The 18,507-nt window shown below is 35.5% G+C and overlaps 2 protein-coding genes across 4 annotated transcripts; both read left to right on the forward strand.

The window, feature by feature from the left end:
* Positions 1-1,106: 1,106 nt before the first annotated feature.
* Positions 1,107-10,018, forward strand: LOC113731142 (synaptotagmin-1-like). 3 transcript variants are annotated; one of them, XM_072074523.1, is made up of 13 exons: positions 1,285-1,424; positions 1,936-2,010; positions 3,635-3,733; positions 3,819-3,869; positions 4,191-4,314; positions 5,408-5,526; positions 5,613-5,714; positions 6,439-6,513; positions 6,952-7,028; positions 7,133-7,379; positions 7,458-7,808; positions 8,544-8,675; positions 9,718-10,018. In XM_072074523.1, the coding sequence occupies exons 2-13, from the start codon at positions 1,978-1,980 to the stop codon at positions 9,847-9,849; spliced, it is 1,542 nt and encodes a 513-aa protein (XP_071930624.1). In that variant the 5' UTR covers positions 1,285-1,424; positions 1,936-1,977; the 3' UTR covers positions 9,850-10,018. The 3 variants fall into 3 exon arrangements, with proteins under 3 accessions (XP_027112033.2, XP_071930624.1, XP_027112034.2); XM_027256232.2 differs by lacking the exon at positions 1,936-2,010 and having other exon boundaries at positions 1,107-1,424; XM_027256233.2 differs by lacking the exon at positions 1,285-1,424 and having other exon boundaries at positions 1,936-3,346.
* Positions 10,019-11,687: 1,669 nt separating this feature from the next.
* Positions 11,688-17,578, forward strand: LOC113726253 (L-ascorbate peroxidase 3-like). The gene is made up of 9 exons (XM_072074525.1): positions 11,688-11,917; positions 12,039-12,163; positions 12,808-12,857; positions 14,024-14,089; positions 14,188-14,236; positions 15,238-15,320; positions 15,412-15,491; positions 15,585-15,687; positions 17,147-17,578. Exons 1-9 carry the CDS (start codon positions 11,802-11,804, stop codon positions 17,342-17,344), a joined length of 870 nt encoding a protein of 289 aa, XP_071930626.1. The 5' UTR covers positions 11,688-11,801; the 3' UTR covers positions 17,345-17,578.
* The last annotated feature ends 929 nt before the right edge of the window (positions 17,579-18,507 follow it).

The following is an 18,507-nucleotide window of genomic DNA, read 5'->3' on the forward strand; positions in this document are numbered from 1 at the left end:
AGATATAATAAAAAATAATTTGGCTATTTCAGCTAGAACCCTTTTTTGGTAAGTGAGAAGTTTCGAGATTTCTTACTTGCGTTCGCTTTCCCGGTATCATCCAACCCATCATTTGTCTCGTTTCAGCTAGAACCTCATAAATCTATGCTTTCTCAATGAAATATTCCCTGAGTTTAAAAAAAAATCACAAAGATAATTCATTGCGCCTATATTATAAACTTAGTGTATTGATCAAAAATACCGTTCTCCTTATGTGAAAAAAGTAGAAGAAAATGTGGAATCATAAGATGAGATACCATACAAGTTAAATCATGCTTTATGTGTGATTTTTTTTTGGGGAGTGTTTGAAAATTTATTACTATAATATTTTTAGTTAATTTTGTATACATTGATAGTATATATATCATCATAGTTAGATGCACGATATAATTATAAAATTAAAATTTTAAATTTAAATTCAGATCAATGATTATGTATCTAACGGCAATAGTGTATACATAGTCAATAAGTGCATAAAAGATTAAACTTAATTTTTATTGATAAATGTATATGTCTACCAAAAAAATAATTAAAAAATTGTTTAAAGTTTTTCAAAAATATCAGCAATCCAAAACGAAAATCAATTTTTTTGTGACTTTTAACATGATTTGGCAATCACTAACAATTACAAAATAACAAAGTGATCGATTCTTCAATGTACTATATGCCATGTTGTTAATCATCGGCTACAGCTTATTATTTATAGGAATCCATCTTGGGACGGGATTCTGATAATTGATGGTCCGAACAAGATTTGAGGATATCTTTCAATTGGTGATATATATATATATATATATAGTTTCATATATTGATTGCACCGAGAGCACTTGCGCCGAGGAGGAGTTTTGGAAAGACCGCCAGCTTTGAATCCACAGGCACGCAAGCACCAAACAATTCTCAGTGGGACACGTCGGTGGTTCCAATTTCCAAACCCGGAACCAAAACGTGCTTACCTTATCAATCTTAACGCCAAACGCTTCTATTCTATTCTTTGCACCCCTGAGTCAGCAAAGGATAAACGAATCATCGCCTTCCTTTTAAATGACATTTACGGACACGCTTTTCTTAACGTCACTCGAGGACATAGAAGTCATTTTGGTTTATTAAACTCTTTCCGCTCTCTCTCTCTCTTGCAACTATGCTGGTGAGTGTGGGAGGACCCTCTTTGAACTTTCGGAGGAATTGATGCGACCTCGTTTTGAAATGGGAATTCGGTAGGAGACAAAGGAAGAAAATTCTTGTTGATTCGAGTTGGATTTAGCTTGAATGTTGAGATGGGTTTCTTGAGTACTTTACTGAGTTTATGTGGATTTGGAGTTGGAGTTTCTTCTGGGCTTGTGGTTGGTTACTTCTTGTTCATCTACTTCCAACCCACTGATGTTAAGGTCCTTGATTCTGCTCCCTTTTTTGTTTTGTTGTTTCACTTTGTGGATTACGTATAAGTTTTAGTTTTTGCATCGCGGTGATGTCTCCTTGTTTTCGTGCTTTAGTTAATTTGCTAAAACATATGGGCGTCTGGCTCTGCAAATTTCTGGTTTTCTAGTGAACTTTGTGTTTTGGCTACTCGGTTTATTATCCAGAAGTTCTAAAATTTTAAAGTTCCACGGAGTTGGGTGTGTACATTCTATGTCTTCTGCTGTCGATTTATTAGCAACCCGCTTCTCCATTGTTAATGATTGGAATATTGCTTGTGCAGGGCACTGGTAGGGGACCTCAAATTTTTTAGAAAATGTTTAGGATCATTATTAACCCTGTTAAGCATGAAAACAAAATAAGTTTTTCTCATTTTGTATTTTTTTTTTTTTTTTTTGGGTAAGCATCTCATTTTGATCACGATTAACTTGATACAGCTATTAATCATTTGGTATGACGTGCACATTTTTTTTTTATTTTTAGCCGGGGAGGAGTCGGAAGGAAGAGAGGGGACGATGAAGGCGGATGGAGATAGTGAGAATGGACCCTCTCCCACATGTGAGGAATGAAAATCGTTAACTGTCTTGGGATAATACCTGATTTTCAGACACTTGCTATCCTTTTTTTTAATGATATTAGATGGGTTTTAGATTCTAGCATGAGTATCAGATTAATGTCCCTTGTGCTGGGAAGACGTTAAAGTTGTAGGATGAAAAAGAATTCGTATTCATGTTTGGTCTATGACAATGCCTTCTCTCCCTTCCTCTCTTAGGTTCCGTTTGGTAAAACTGAATCTGAATTCTAAAATCTGAATACTGAAACAATTAATTTGCTGAATTTTAAGTACTGAAAAGAAATATATGAATGTCTGAATTTTAATGTAAACTTATTTATACCGTGTGATAAATATTTATAACTGAATGTTTAATAAGTTTAATTTGATAATTTTTCCCTTATATCTTTTCATTCAAAAAAGAAATAGAACCTATGATTTAATTAGTTTAAAATTTTTAGGTATGAAAATGACAATATTTATTTTTAAATCAAATCAATATAAAAGATGAAATATATTATATGAGGAGTATCGAGAAGATGTGAAAGTTATTAAAAAGGGATAAAAGAGAAACAGTAAATCGTTAAATAGAGAATATCAGGTTGTTTAATTAGACAAGAATTTTGAAACAGTATCAGGTTGTTTATCAGGTTGTTTATCAAACAGACCCTTAGTCTGGAATGGGAAATGATGTTTGGAGGGAGAGTATGGACTGAAATCCGGAATGTAGCTAGTGTTGCATACAACATGATCACCTACAAGGAATGTGACGATTGAGTGCATTTTAGCTGAATGGATGATTTAGTGCGTGATGGTTTGCTTAAAAACTATATTTACTTGAGAGAAATAACTACTTGGAATCTAAGTTGTTACAGTCAGATGACTAGCTTGTCTAGAACAATGTAGGTGTGGAGCTTAACTACAAGTGTGCAAAATGGAATCCTGAATTCTGCTGAATGGCAAAGCCAACTTCAGTTCTATCTTTTGTCCTTGGTGTTTTTTTTGGGGGGGGGGGGGGGGGGTTGGTTTTGTGGGGTGTTACAGGATGGTGCTAATTAACTGGTCTAATTTAAGAATGAAAACATTATTTATATTGACCGGGAGTAATCATCGAAAGCTTGTTTTGTGTTACATCTGATAATGATTTTCCAGCAAGGGCAAAAGCCAATTTTAGTATTATCTTTGGGCTAATGATGCTAGTAGTTGGTTAAAGGGGTCTAATTAAAGAACGATAACCTTGATTATGGTAAGTGGGAATGAAGGAGGAGGTGAAGCATGAGAGTGACAGTCCAAGATGTTGTGCTGAGATTGATGGGTGCAGGAAGGCTATGAAAGGATCAGGTAGGGTTAATAGCCCATTTAGAATTTGCTGCCCCATCAAGGGAGCTAGATGTTTTTCCATTTGTACTTCAGAATTAACTCGGACAAGTAAAAATTGTGATATTCCTTCAGATTCTTTTACTCTTGTGCTGTGTTCAAAAATGAAATCTCATGGAAGAATAGACCCATCTATTATTTGTGTCAGTTTTGTTGCATGGCATGATTTTGACTCCTGGATTCATGAGGATCCCACCTATTATTTGTGTCAGTTTTGTTGCATGACATGATTTTGACTCCTGGATTCATCAGGATCCCGTTATTCGCCCATTGGTTGAGCATGACTCCGAAAGTCTGCAGAAATTGCTTCCTGAAATACCGCTTTGGGTAAAAAATCCAGATTATGATCGTGTATGTATCTTGCAACATTTACTTTTCTTTGATTGGTATATTCCTTGGTTTCTTAAGACTTATCATCATTTGTGCTTCTATATAGGTTGACTGGCTGAACAAGTTTCTTGAGTATATGTGGCCTTATCTAGACAAGGTAGGTATCATTATCATTACTAGAAGTGTTTCCTATTTTCTTTACACACACACGCATATATTTACATAGACATATACATCTACACATATACATATATACATACATACATACATACATATACACACACATACATATATACATACATACATATACACACATATTCATGATTTATGCTGTCCTATCAAATTGTGCATCAGTTATCCAAGTCTTATGCTACTGGATATACCAATGAAAGACAAAAAACTATCAGTTTTTGCTAAATGTTTCTTTTAAAGAAAACAAAACACTATCTGCTTGTTCCCAACCGTTTCTCTTGTTTAGGCAATTTGCAAGACTGCAAAGAACACCGCAAAACCCATTATTGCTGAGCAAACCGCAAAGTACAATATTGAATCTGTTGAGTTTGAAACATTAACTCTTGGGTCACTTCCACCTACTTTGCAAGGTACGTGAATGTTGTCTGTGTTGTGATCTATTCCCATTGTTTTTAGGCATCTCTTTGCCAGAAGGTTTATGAAGTTTAATGTGCTGACCTTGCCTCTGCATTTTATGAAAATCTTTTCCATTTAGTCATACTAGTTTTAAAAAGATTTTTTGGAGGTTATGGAAATTAACAAAGATTACTTGCTTTATTTGCACACGTTCACTCTAGAACTGTTATTCCGTGATACTTTTGCAACTTCCAGTTAGAATGCAATACAAACAAGCAAGCTATGACTGCACCAGGCACTTACTAAAGAAAATAAAGAAGAGAATCTGGATATCCTTTTTAGCTCGTACTTATGGCATTTGCAAGTTGTTACTCATATTAAGTAAAGTGTCACATTACTTCTGGCACACTGGCAAGTTGTCACATAATTTGCAGTGGCTGTTTACCCTAGCCCTAAGGTTCTTCAGCAATGGTCAGGGTAGCACTTGAGGGCTGTGGGATATAGTATTAATGCCATTCAATGAGAGATATTTATGAAAATGCTCATGCCTATGTTTGGATGTTTGACAAGAAAGAAAAGTGGTTGAGAAACTGCTTAAAGGTTTTTGCTAAATGGCAAGTATATAGCAGTGATTAGCTTCGAACGAGAATTAGTATGGTCAAATACAGAAAATCTGTGGCAAGGTTTTGCCAAGCTTTGTTTTCCTCCTATTGTCGAAGAGATAACACACTTAAATTTTGGCATATAGAGAGTAAATAAAGATACAGATACTAGTCTGTACCTCAATATTTTCTTTCTCATGGTATCATTTATTTGAAGTTTGTGGTCTGCATATTTGATGTACATATAACCTGAACTTGCTGTGTAACCTTTGTATCTGACTGTTGCATGCACGAAAATAACTTTTTTTTTGGGATTACAACACTTGTGGTTGCATCTTTTCTCCAATCCTCATTTTCTTTCCTTCACCCTTCTTTTTGTGCATTTGAAAGAAAAAATTTATCCGAAACTCCTAGGTTTTTATCTGTTTGAGATGTGCTCTGAATCACTTGTGTAGAAGGTTGTCCCTCTCAAGGATCTTTTTTTGTTTAATCTTATTTTTGTAAGGTATGAAAGTCTATTTAACCGATGAAAAGGAGTTGATAATGGAACCATCCATCAAATGGGCAGCTAATCCTAATATCACTGTTGTGGTCAAAGCATATGGGCTGAAAGCTACTGTTCAGGTGTTGTAGTTGTTTGAATACTGATGCTTCATGTTCATGTGTTGCTTGTTTCTTAGTAGATGCACAACCTCAATTTTGAATTTCAGGCAGTAGATTTGCAAGTTTTTGCTGCACCACGTATTACCTTGAAGCCTCTGGTTCCGAGCTTTCCATGCTTTGCCAAAATTTTTGTGTCACTCATGGAGAAGGTTTGTGAATCTATATTAGCAAATCAAAGTGATTTTAAAATGAAACAGTACTGTACCCTGATTTATAGATTAATGTATAGATATCTTCAGCACAAGGATGTGATTTTTATCACATTCAGCTGTTTAGAAAGCATAAAGAATATACAATGTCTTCAGTCACCTAATAGCCCCTAATTGTACGGTACTATGCTTACCAGATTGAAGATTGTGAGTCTGACCAAATTTTCTGTTGAAAGAATTCTTTTTCAACTGCTAAGTGTGGTAGGATAAGATTTTGCATGGGCCCCTTCATGGTTTTATTGGTTAGGTGTTTTTCTTTTAGTTGAATTGTGCAATACTATGCTTACCAGATTGAAGATCTGTGAACACGACCAAGTTTTCCTGTTGAAAGAATTTCTTTTTCAACTGCTAAGTGTGGTAGGATAAGGTTTTACATGGGCCATTTGATGGTTTTATATGGTAGGCGTTTTTCTTTTAGTTGAATTGAGAAAAGAGAAATTGAAGCACATGGATTTTGCTCTCCTTTCTCTGATGAAAGGTCTAAATATGTGGCTATTTATGAAGGGAATTTGATCAGAATTCAATCACTTGACTCATAGATACAGATCAATTGTGTTGTTTGCTTGTGTGATGTAGGGTTTTCCCATATGGATTAGGATGCATTTATCTGTACAATTGAGAAACTTTTCCTGTTCATCCTGCTTTCATTTACTTGGTTTTACAGCCACACGTTGACTTTGGGCTGAAGCTCTTAGGGGCTGATCTTATGTCAATCCCAGGGCTGTATAGGTTTGTCCAGGTATGATCCCACCGCCAAAACCCTTTTCTTGTTGTTTTTGTTGATTATGTGCAAGAATTTATGGTCTTGATAAGGTACACTTTGCATTCTATTAGTGCTCTAAGGGCATGGGATTAGTATTACATTATTTGATTTTTAACTGGAACTTGAACCTGTGCTAACTAAATTTTACTATATCAATTCTACAAAAAAATTGCGAATGTTTCCTAAAGTTCAATTATAGTGCTAGTGAAAGGTTTCCTAAAGTTCAATTATTTCCTGAGTCACCTTGGGGGTCTAATCGTTAGTTTGACCTCCTGTATGAGGATTGAGAAATTGTTTGTTTTCAACCTCTTTTCTATTATTATTGTTATTTTTTAATGGAGCTAACTCTGGGATATATGTTGATTTACTTTCTAATTATAAAGTGCTAACAGGTGTAATATGTATTATCTCCAGGATATTATTAAAGATCAAGTAGCTAGCATGTATCTGTGGCCTAAGACCCATGAGGTTCAAATTCTGGATCCTACAAAGTATGGTAACTCTTATTGATTTTCAAGTTTACGTATCTTCTGATTTGACTTAGTGACTGGCTATCTTCTACACATTAAAAAGATTAATGCATTTGTACCTTTAGAGCCATGCAGAGGCCTGTTGGAATTCTCCATGTGAAGGTTTTGAGGGCAGTAAAGCTGAGAAAGAAAGATCTATTGGGTGCATCTGATCCTTATGTAAAATTAAAGCTCACTGAGTCAAAACTTCCTTCCAAGAAGACAACTGTGAAGCATAAGAATTTAAACCCCGAATGGAATCAAGAATTCACTATGGTTATCAAAGATCTGGAATCACAGGTGCTTGAGCTTAGCGTGTATGATTGGGAGCAGGTATAGACCTTAAGGCATGGCTTCGTACTTCTTATACTTGGAATTGTTTTTAACCTCAGCTTGTTATTCCTTTCTCAGATTGGAAAACATGAAAAGATGGGAATGAATGTAGTTCCTATGAAGGAACTTACTCCTGATGAGCCAAAGGTTTTGACGTTGACTCTATTGAAGAGCATGGATCCAAATGACGTTTCAAATGATAAGGAACGAGGGCAGATCATGGTGGAATTAACATACAAACCTTTCAAGGAGGATGATTTGACAAAAGATTTTCAGGAATCAGGCACTGTGCAAAAGGCCCCAGAAGGAACACCACCTGGTGGAGGTGTTCTTGTGGTTATCGTCCATGAAGCCCAAGATGTAGAAGGAAAGCACCACACTAATCCATATGCACGGATTATATTCAGAGGGGAGGAAAGAAAAACTAAGGTACAAAGCCCCAGCACTTTTCTTTTTATCTTCTTCCTTTTGTTCAATGCTAGAGAAGCAGTTTGGTTGAATGATTTAATTCTTGGACAAGTAGCTAATCCTTTATGCTTAATGTTGTAGAAGACATCTTCATTTGTAATGCGGGAGCACTTTTTCCCTCTGGAGACAGTGGGGCATTAATATGCTATCTTAGGAGTCAAGTTCTATGCATGAGGGTTGTTTCTTTTTTGAGTAAAAGGAAGTCTTACTTTTAACTATCTCCCTATGAAAGTTACATTGGGACAACCCTTTTCTCTTTACCTCAAACCTTTTTTTTTCCTCTTTTAATTTAAGAAATCTTTTAACATTTTTTGAGACTAGTATCCAGTACTCCACAAACTCAGCTACAACTAAAACTGCTTAATCAGGGAAACTCAAAGAAAACAAATAATCCACTTATATTCAGCACTAAGCAAAAAATGCTACGAGACAATCCCCACTCAATAGTCTACAACTAATTTTTGTGCTTCCTTCTGACTCCCCTCCGGCTTCAAGTAGCATATCTTAACATTGGGACGAATTATATGGTACTCCTTTAACTTTTCTGTTTTACTGGTAGCCTTAAAATTCCATAAGTGACTCTGCAATATTGTCAGACACAATGCGAGTGGTGAGAGTTTTAGCTGTTTATGGTGCTTAATAAGATTATTACTGATTAAGTGCCCATTAAATTCTTTTGGTCTGCCTCTGATGCAGCATATAAAGAAGAACAGAGATCCAAGGTGGGAGGAGGAGTTCCTGTTCATGTTAGATGAGCCTCCGGTGAATGACAGGCTTCATGCAGAAGTATTGAGCACTTCATCAAGGATAGGTCTATTGCACCCAAAGGTATCTGAGGCAAATATTCTCATTTATGCAATAGTAACACAAAAGTTTGCAGAACGCAAGGCAACAGGTCAAGCAGTGAATGGTAAAATGTGTTCCTCAAAAGATAAAAGTCCATGGTAAAAGTTTTAGATAGTAAAACATGATGTTTGGTGTGTTCGTAGCCTATGGTAAAAGTTGGTATATGAGAACCATGATTGTGGTTCTCATTCTTGTCCTTGTTTGAAACTTTTATAAGCATAGTGAGATGACAAAATGAAGTTGCAGTAGGGTTTAAAAATTTTTATGTTGATTTTCTCCTGGAAATAATAATTTTCGTGCTGTCCGCCTATTTGAAAGGTTTTCATGATAAATATGGTTCATTTAGTATGTGTTTCTGTGCTATAATTGGTGGGAAATTGTACTTGTTGTTTAAACTGTTTTTGTTTTATATGATTTTTGGGTTACTTGGCAAGAAAAGGAATATCTTGTCAGAGTTTAGTTTCTTAAATCTGTTGTTGCTAAAAGAAGAATTGATGCCTTATTATTATTAATTTTTTGTTTTGCGTTGGAGAGTTATTTAGATTAGGGGGCCAGATGGCGTTTTATGCTGCAATGTTTCTAATAGAGTCTTTGGCCATTTGGCAATACTACTATAAATTCATTGGTAATACTCCTTTTGCGATTAATGATCATTGAAGCAAGGCTAGTTTTATTAATAAAGTAGGGATATGAATCATGTGATCATGTAGGAAAAGAGGAGGGATTTTGGGGAAGGGGGTGGGAAAAACAGTTGGTGCCTTCCCATTTTGGAACTGTAAAATGGTGAAGCGCAGATTTTGGTACAAGGTTGGCAGAAGTATTGCAACAGTGGAGAATAGAGTATTGACTGCGAGTCTTTTAAGTCTTTACCCACACCATGCGGTTTTGTACTTGATATATTTTAGTCTAAGCATTTGATGCACTTTCCTTTCTTCATACTTCATCACATCAAAACTTTCCTTTCTTGACACTACTTCATCACGAAAAGTGACGCTACCTTCTGGTAATTTGTTTTCAAATTTAGGAATCCTTGGGATATGTTGATATCAGCCTGTCGGATGTTGTTAGCAACAAAAGGATCAACGAGAAGTTCCATCTAATAGATTCCAAGAATGGGCGAATTCAAATTGAGCTGGAATGGAGGGAAGCATCTTGAGCTCGAGATTCCAACAATCATCAGAATGCAGAAATGTCTTGAATTTCGTAGTGGTGATTTGATGGCTGAGGATGTCACCTTCTTTATCGCGGTCTTGACACAGACGAACATTACTTGCATGTTTGTTGTTTGTTCACAGTGATACCAATAAAAGCTCGTCTTGCTTCCATTTTTTTAGCCTGCTTGCTTACTTCTTGTTCTCAGAAAATCATGGGCAACTCTATATATATATATATATATATATATATGCATGTATGTATATTTTAAATTCACGTCTTCCATGTACTGAATATTGTACTAATATTAAGAGTTAGAGGATTTAAATTGAAGGGACGTGAATTTTCGACTCTAATGTTAAATTAATTACTGAATTACCGGTGAAGATCTTTTCTTACATCTGAAGATTTTGCTCTGGGAAGCCTAGATTTTTGTGATAAATTAGGATTGGCTGTTTCCTAAGTGAGTGGCTGTATCATGAAAGACGTCGAATAAAAAAAAAAAAAAATCCATTTAACCGTTGTCCTTCCCTCTTAACTCGTAAGGCCGAGACTATGCTGTCTGTTTTTTGTTTTTTTGTTTTCCCTCGGAGAAAACTTACTGGTTCGACGTTACCTCTCTTCCAAGCTACTACTAGTATTTATTATTCTCTTGTGGAGAACATGCACAGTGGTAACTGGTATTTTTGTTTTCCCTAAATTATTTAATTTTGACCAAGTTGATTTATAAAGTTGCATAAAGATTTAAGGAAAGTTCATAAAAAAGTATAAAGCAAGGGCAAATATTACAAATGCAATACAAAAACATCCTATAAATATTACAAAATTGTCAAAATTCAAATAAATTGACAGCGTAAGGTATTCAATTTTGGATAAATAAGGACAACCGGTAGAATTTGCAAATTTATTAATGAGTTGAATTAAATTTTGTGCGCATGCTTCGTTTCATAAAAATACATTAAGTAATTTAATTTCCACATAACTTGTATAATATTAGCCGCGAATGCAATTTATCATCTTAGTGTAGAAATAATCTAGTTATGGTACACTTATTAAAGTGATTTGCAAGTTGTAAAACTTATTTGCATAAATTTTTTAGTGGATGATATGCAGAAAACCGATGTTCCAAATTTCTATGTGCAGAAAACTAAAGTAAAACACAAAAAAAAAAATGACACATATTTTTACATTTGTTATCAATTTTCACAGTTCATAATTTTTAATTAATTTTTATGATCTTTATGTATTATGTTTAATCTTTTCTTAATGATTTTCTTCCTCCTCCTATGCAACATAAGGCACAAATTTGATCAAAATCAAATATTTTAGGGACTAACAATTTTTTAGGTCCAAATTTTAAGGACTAAATTTATTTTGCCCGAACCAAATTGGTTGAAATTGAATACTCTGAAGACTATGACTAGACCATATAAATATATAATTGCAACTTTTTCCCATATCCATTTGGAAAGGTGGGGAGTGGGTAAAGGGAACCACTCAAATAAAATCTCAATTCTGATTTGTGCCTCATTTTTTGTTTGTTCGGATTATTTTTTCAAAAACAAGTTTTTTAAATATAATACTACACTAATATATAATAAGTTACAAAATATTTTATTTATATAATATATCAAATATTTTAAAATTTTTTTATATATATTATTACAGCAAATTTTTTTAAAAACACCTAAAAACAGCTAATAAAATTTTTTAAAAATATTAAAAAAAACAGCTAATTAAAAAACAGTAAAATTTTACTTGCGTCTCTCCCTCTCTCTCTCTCTTTTTTTACGTCATCAGCAATCCATCAGGAAGCCGTGGCGGCAGCGGAATAGGCAGTCAACATTCGTTGGCATTTTAGTGTGTCATGCAGTTAAAAAAAAAAGTAGAAAAGAAAAACCTTATCGGATAACAAATTGGTTGATCCGTCGGAGAGGAGAAGGTAATTGAGCGGAGATGGCGAAGGCGTTTGTGGTGGATGCGGAGTACCTGAAAGAAGTCGACAAGGCTCGTCGTGACCTTCGCGCTCTTATCTCCAGCAAGAACTGCGCTCCTATCATGCTTCGCCTGGCGTACGCCTCTCTCTCCCTCTCCCGTTCCTCTGTATTTGTACTGCTTCTTTTGTTAGTAGAATTATTTTGTTAAGGGTAATTGAAAGGCATCTCCATTTTTCTATGTTGTTTTGCGTTGTAGATGGCACGATGCAGGAACTTATGATGTCAACACCAAAACTGGAGGTCCAAACGGTTCTATTCGGAACGAGGAAGAGTACTCTCACTCCGCTAATAGTGGCTTGAGAATTGCTCTCAATTTTTGTGGTAATTCCTATCTTCTTTCTTTCCTTGCTTCTTGTTTTGGTTTTGTATATTGGTTTAATATCCTGCTCCTTGCTCTACTAGTGGAAGAATTAATTATTTTTAAAAAAATTGAAGATCAAAATAGAAAGGCTTCGCGTGCTGTATTTGTCTGCTTTTCATCTCCATCATCTACCATTTTTTTTTAGTCTTGTTAGCTCAGCTCGTCGACTCATTGGTGCTAATAATCTGATTTATCATCGGTTAGTGATTGTGCATCCGGGTTTCGGATTTTCAATTGGTAATTTTACTGATTGTAACATGAAAGTTTGATTAGGAGCTGCCAACTCTAGCTTTGATAGTTCTTATTTCTACTTGTGCTTTCGATTGTCTTCGAATTTGGGTTAAACCTGCCTGTACAGCGTAAATCTTTCAGCAATGTACAGGTAATGAAGTGAAACGAAGAGGAGGAGGCAAATACTATATCCAGATATATAAATTGATTTCAGTGATGCGTTTCATCAGTACACAAGCTGAACTTCTTTCCCTCGTCCTTTCTTTGGAGGGATGTGTTGGGAAGGGTGGCATATAGGGGTGTTCTTTGTAATGTTCTTGAGATTAAATTTCTGTTTCATTTATAATTGGGACCTTTCTTTTCCTGGTCACAGAAGAAGTGAAGTCTCGGCATCCAAAGATTACTTATGCGGACCTTTACCAGGTGATTATCTATAATTTTCTTTTAAAATTTCATTTGTTACTCATGGAGAGGAATGATGAAAAAGTGAATTTGGTGCAGTATCACGCAATCTTTTCCAGTATATATTCTGTTGTCAATATTGGAGAAGGAAAATGTTAGCATCTATATCAACTAAATGGGGCACATTTCTGTAGTAATTGCTAAAACTGCATGGATTCTGGAAAAATAATGATCTCAGTTGAGTCGTAAAAATCCATCTTACTTGTGAAAGACTGCAGCTATGAACTTTCTTAATTTTTAGGTCAAAATACCTTATTTTCTGGCATTGTAAAAGAGATAGGGAAAAAAAATCACAACTCCATTAGAGCAAAGAGCAACAAAGAAGAGAACCCTCACCACCTATGTTCAATATTTATAAGTGCCCAAGACAAAGTAAAGAACAAATCTGTGTTTCTAGACCCATCTTTTAGAAACAAGTTTTTGACAAACTTCAAACATGTTTTCCAACCACCTTTGTATCTCACATACACATTTGCTAATTAAGATGCTACAGAAAAATTGTTTTAGAAACACCTCAGAAAACAAGCATCCAAAAGGAGGTAATTTTTTAGCTGAGCCATAAGCTATTGATAATTGATTATTTTCTGTGAGACTTATTCATTGAGATGGAAGTTCAGGTGTGATTTGCTGATTCTCTTCAGCATTGAGTTGTGCATTCTTTGACAGTAACTGACACAAAGATATTCTGCTTCACTTGAATAACAAAGAGCAGAGGCATAACCCTCATGTCATCGTTATTTGTGATACAAAATCAGATGATGTGTCTGGATTGGGATTAGAATATCTCTTCATTAGTTAGGACAATGGTTGGTTACTAAATTTGGCTTTTCAAACACACACCTTTAGAATAAGTCTTAATGATGGATATAGTTTCTTGTGGATGTTCGATGATCTAGAGCTGTATATTTACTTTAATTTCAAGGGACCTTTCACATTCTTTCTAGCTCTTTGATGTTTCAGTTCTGGTGTTCTTTGTCTGGAAAGATTTGTGTACTGAAAATGATTTTTCCAGCTAGCAGGGGTATTGTATTTAGGCTTGTGTTGCATATTGAAGTAGGTCAGTTATGTGTTGAATAGGAGGTAACTCATCAAACTAGCTCATTCTAATCAACCAATTCTTTGTGTAGCTTGCAGGTGTTGTTGCTGTTGAAGTTACTGGTGGCCCCACCATTGATTTTGTTGCTGGTAGAAAGGTACCTTCATCACCTATCAGGAAGAGAAATCTATTTTTTCATCTTTATGTCATAATCTATACAATAGGATGTTTAAGCAACTTCATTTACCCCTGCAGGATTCAATGATTTCTCCAAAAGAGGGGAGACTGCCTGATGCTAATAAAGGTTGATAGATGCATGCATTTTTTTCCTGACAATTATATTTTACCAATTTATTCCACTCGCTTCTTTGGCATGTTTACCACTTGTCTCTTGATTTCAGAGCACATAATTAGCTTGCTACCCAGAAACCAGATTTTCTTTTAATAGACTTGTTCTGCACCGTACTGCTTCTAATCGTAAATAGCCTTTCCAATTGTAATGACTACACTATTGCTCAAAGTTTTATTATTTTTTATACTAATTGAATCCTACTATTGGCAGTCAAACATATTTTGTTTCATGCTTTATATGATGGAAACTAGGAGATACTATGGTAGCTTGTCACTCAGGAAGATTGTGGTTACTTGATAATTCTGAATAGTGGGATAATTATCAAAATTGACTTTTAGGAGTGTTACACATGCTTCTTGCAGCTGCCTGTTTTACGCAAGCATTGAACAGAAAATTTACGACTGCAACTTGGCCAAAGTACTTAAATCTGGATGCGTAATTTCTCGAAGCTAATTCTTAAATAGCATTTTCAGTAGATGCAGCTGAATTCCTGATAGTTGCTTTAATCTATTATCTTAGACCCCAGAAATTTTGATGGTAAAATCCATATGTTGAATTTGAGAAAGATAGCTTATTCTACTGGTCACCCCATTCTAAAAGGGAAAGGGGGAAAAAGAATATTAAGTAAATAATGGATTATGCAGTTATTTTTTTTCGGTACTCTTGACATCTTGTTCTTCTCCAAATTCTGGTTATCATTATTGCATTGTGACATATCACTTTCATTTTAATATGGGCCATATAGTATTTTTGCAGTTTCTAGATTTTTCCTCTTTTCTAACTAAGCTGTTTACGATGGAATTTATGTGGCCTATGCTTTCTTCTGCTCTTCCTATCTGGCGGAGCAAGACATTTGAGTGGCAGCTTATTTTGAACAGATATTTCGATGATGAGTCTTATAATATTTAGCAGTTTGGATTTGTAAAACTTGTACTTTGATTTGTTGATAATAGGTGTACCACATCTGAGGGATGTTTTCTATAGGATGGGTTTGTCTGACAAAGATATTGTGGCCCTGTCAGGTGGCCACACACTGGTAATTTATATTGCTTAACATAGTTTACGAACTTAAATCTCTTTTGCTGACATTTTACTGACAAAATGGTCATTATGATGTTGTCTTTTAGGGGAGGGCACATCCAGAGAGATCAGGATTTGATGGCCCATGGACCAAGGAGCCACTAAAATTTGATAATTCATATTTTGTGTAAGAACCATCTAATTTTCTTTTCAGTAGATGAACCTATTTACTTTTTCTTGTTAGCTGCAATTTAGCTTGTTATTACTATTCTGTTTTCAGGGAGCTGCTTAAAGGAGAAAGTGATGGGCTGCTAAAACTTCCAACAGATATAGCTCTTCTGGAAGATCCTGAATTTCGCCGTTTAGTTGAGCTTTATGCTAAGGTAGTGTGGGATATTTAACCTATTTAGACTAAAGAAAAACCCTATAGTTCTACTGCCTCTCATTAATTGGTGCAAGTAACAGTGGGTGATGCTATCTGGATTTTTTATTGAACTCTTGAAAAGTGTCATATGTTGGTCAGTGCTTTTAAACCTGGACCATTAAGTGAAGCGGATGAGCTTCCGATTCACAGTTCAACCTGGTTCAAAACATTTTTTTTTTTTAATTTTTGAAATTTTTTTTTTTTGTGAATTGGATGGCTTTAAAATTTTTAAAAAAAATATATAGTATGAACTGGCTCAAAAGTTTTTGACTGGTTCAATTGCTTGCCAGGTCTTGCTAGTGAACTGGACCGGTGCCATGGCCGGTTTGCAGTTTGACCGGTCGAATCAGCCGGTCCGGTCCAATTTGCAAAACATTGATGTTGGTTGAAGACTGCATGAGCTCAATCTTTTAAGGACCTGAATATTGATTTTTCAGGAGCCTTCATTGTTCTTTTTCAATAGTTGATTTTCTAAAAAGCAAAGTTATCACTAATATTAATGGTATACCTGGTTAATGGTTTAATTGGTAGTTTTTGAAGCTCATTGAACAAATTATAGATGAAAAACAAATTAGTTCAAGGGCCTGCTCTACGTATTGATATCTTTTTCCTGCCTGCAGTTTTGAAGCGATTTGCGTCTTCTAATAATTTGTTTTCCAATTAAAATCACATGGGAGTTAAGTTGTCCTTCTAGTTATAGAATTTTTCAAACCCCAATGTAGTGATTTGTAATTTAAACCAGAGTAATAATTTTGAAGTACAGCTGCTATATTATCTATGTTGTTGAGGTAACAAAAATCAATGTGTAGCTGCCAAACTTCTTTATGTTCCACGCAAGCTACTGCCACAAGGCAATTTTGACACAAGGATTGTGAGTGGATCAATTGACACTATTTTCTCTGATTCAGTTTCAATCTTATTTAACAATGATCAATCATGAGTAAATTGTCACAGTTTATGGTGTCTATACTTTCCATGTAGCCTTTGTATTATGGTTGGCACTCTGGGTTCAATTTGCTCTAGCAGTTTCTTGTACTTTAACATCTGTATGATTCATTTCATCATGAAAAAGCGAGCAGGTTATTTAACGATTGATTTATGTGCATCTTAACATTATTGAACGAGCTGGTAATTTCGTTGACTGTGAACTTGAACGTCTAATGAATAGGACATCAATGGATCATTCTTGTTTTAGTTTTATGCCCAATGAAAATGCTGTCTCTTACTCTTGAATAGGATGTCAATTTACATGTATCCGTGTAAGTGATGATTTAATAATGCCAATGGCCGGTGCGGCTGTTGCTGGGTTTCTGCTTTGGAAGGGCATTGAAGTTGATTATGGTGTTTTTGTTTGCTCATTATTCTATTTGGTTTTAGCATGGTCACGCACCTTGCCTGAGTGTTTTGGCGATATGCAGGATGAGGATGCCTTCTTCAGAGATTATGCTGTATCGCACAAGAAACTGTCTGAACTGGGGTTTACTCCACATTCCTCTGGCTCTAAGGCGACCGTGAAGGACAGCACCATATTGGTTCAAAGTGCTGTTGGAGTTGCTGTTGCTGCTGCAGTTGTGGTTCTCAGTTACCTGTATGAAGTCCGCAAAAAAATCAAGTAATGGGTTGGCTGCTTTATCTTTGACACACTCAAATCTTATCTTATCTTATTCAAACATGAACCGTGTCAGAATGCTCATGTCTGCAAGGCACTCGGCATGCTCGTGTATTTACTTTTTTTTTTTTTTTTTTTAAATTTACATTGATACATAATATTACCTTGCTCAAATAACATGATGAGGCTGCTGGTACCTACTCAATGAATTACACAATTCGGGTGAGTAATTAGCAAATCATTGTCCTTGTTCAATTGTCTGTTGAATGATATGTGGGCTTTCCAAACCGTCACTCTTGTTTTCAGTTGTCAAGGACGTGCAATCCACAATTGACGAGAGAGTGTGGGGTCTTTTCCGAAGATGGCTTGCTTGTTTTACATTACCCAAATTGCATGAGATTGATATTATGGACAAACCAAATTATTGGTTCACGAATGAACTTCCATTTATCTCTAGGCTCCATGTGCAAATAATTGAGACTTGTTTGTACCTAACATTGCCTGGGGTCGGTCACCGCGCGCCATTTGCTTGGTTTATACTGTCGATTAATCGGTACGCTCATTCATACGTGAATCTGTTTGTTCCAACCCTTTTCCTTCTCTTCGCTCTCCTTCATTCCATGCATGTCGTGGTTCAAGTATGATTTCTAAAACAACGAGTACTTTTTGGGGTGCTTCTTTAGGTCTCGACTTTGGATTATAATTTTATTTTGAAGTTTTTGTAAAAAAAAAAAATTATACTATACGAATTGATGTATATAAATTAAAAAAAATGTTTACATTGGAACGAGGAGCAGTAGATCCAAGCCAATAACCATACCCTATGCATTTCAAAATCATTACGCTAATGTGTGCCTTCGACATTTGATTTTGTGCAATTAGGCGAACAAGTATAGGTAGCTAATTAGGGGAGGGTGCGGATGTGTCGTGGAGCAATAATTTAGCGAAAAACTTGAGAAATGGGACTTGGGGAGGGTGTCATTACTCATTACCAACCTTTTATGCGCCAAATGTGGGTCAGTCGACACAGACCGTATTTTTGCCAAGGTAGCTGAGATCAGGGGCCTCACATGGGGTGGGGAGTACAGACCAAAGAGGTAGGTAAGGGCTTTTAGGACATCCCCACGAGTCTTCTTCTACTATTACCTAAGCACATGACATCCACGAGCT

This window comes from Coffea arabica, chromosome 2c (assembly GCF_036785885.1).
Source record: "Coffea arabica cultivar ET-39 chromosome 2c, Coffea Arabica ET-39 HiFi, whole genome shotgun sequence".
Taxonomy (NCBI): domain Eukaryota; kingdom Viridiplantae; phylum Streptophyta; class Magnoliopsida; order Gentianales; family Rubiaceae; genus Coffea; species Coffea arabica.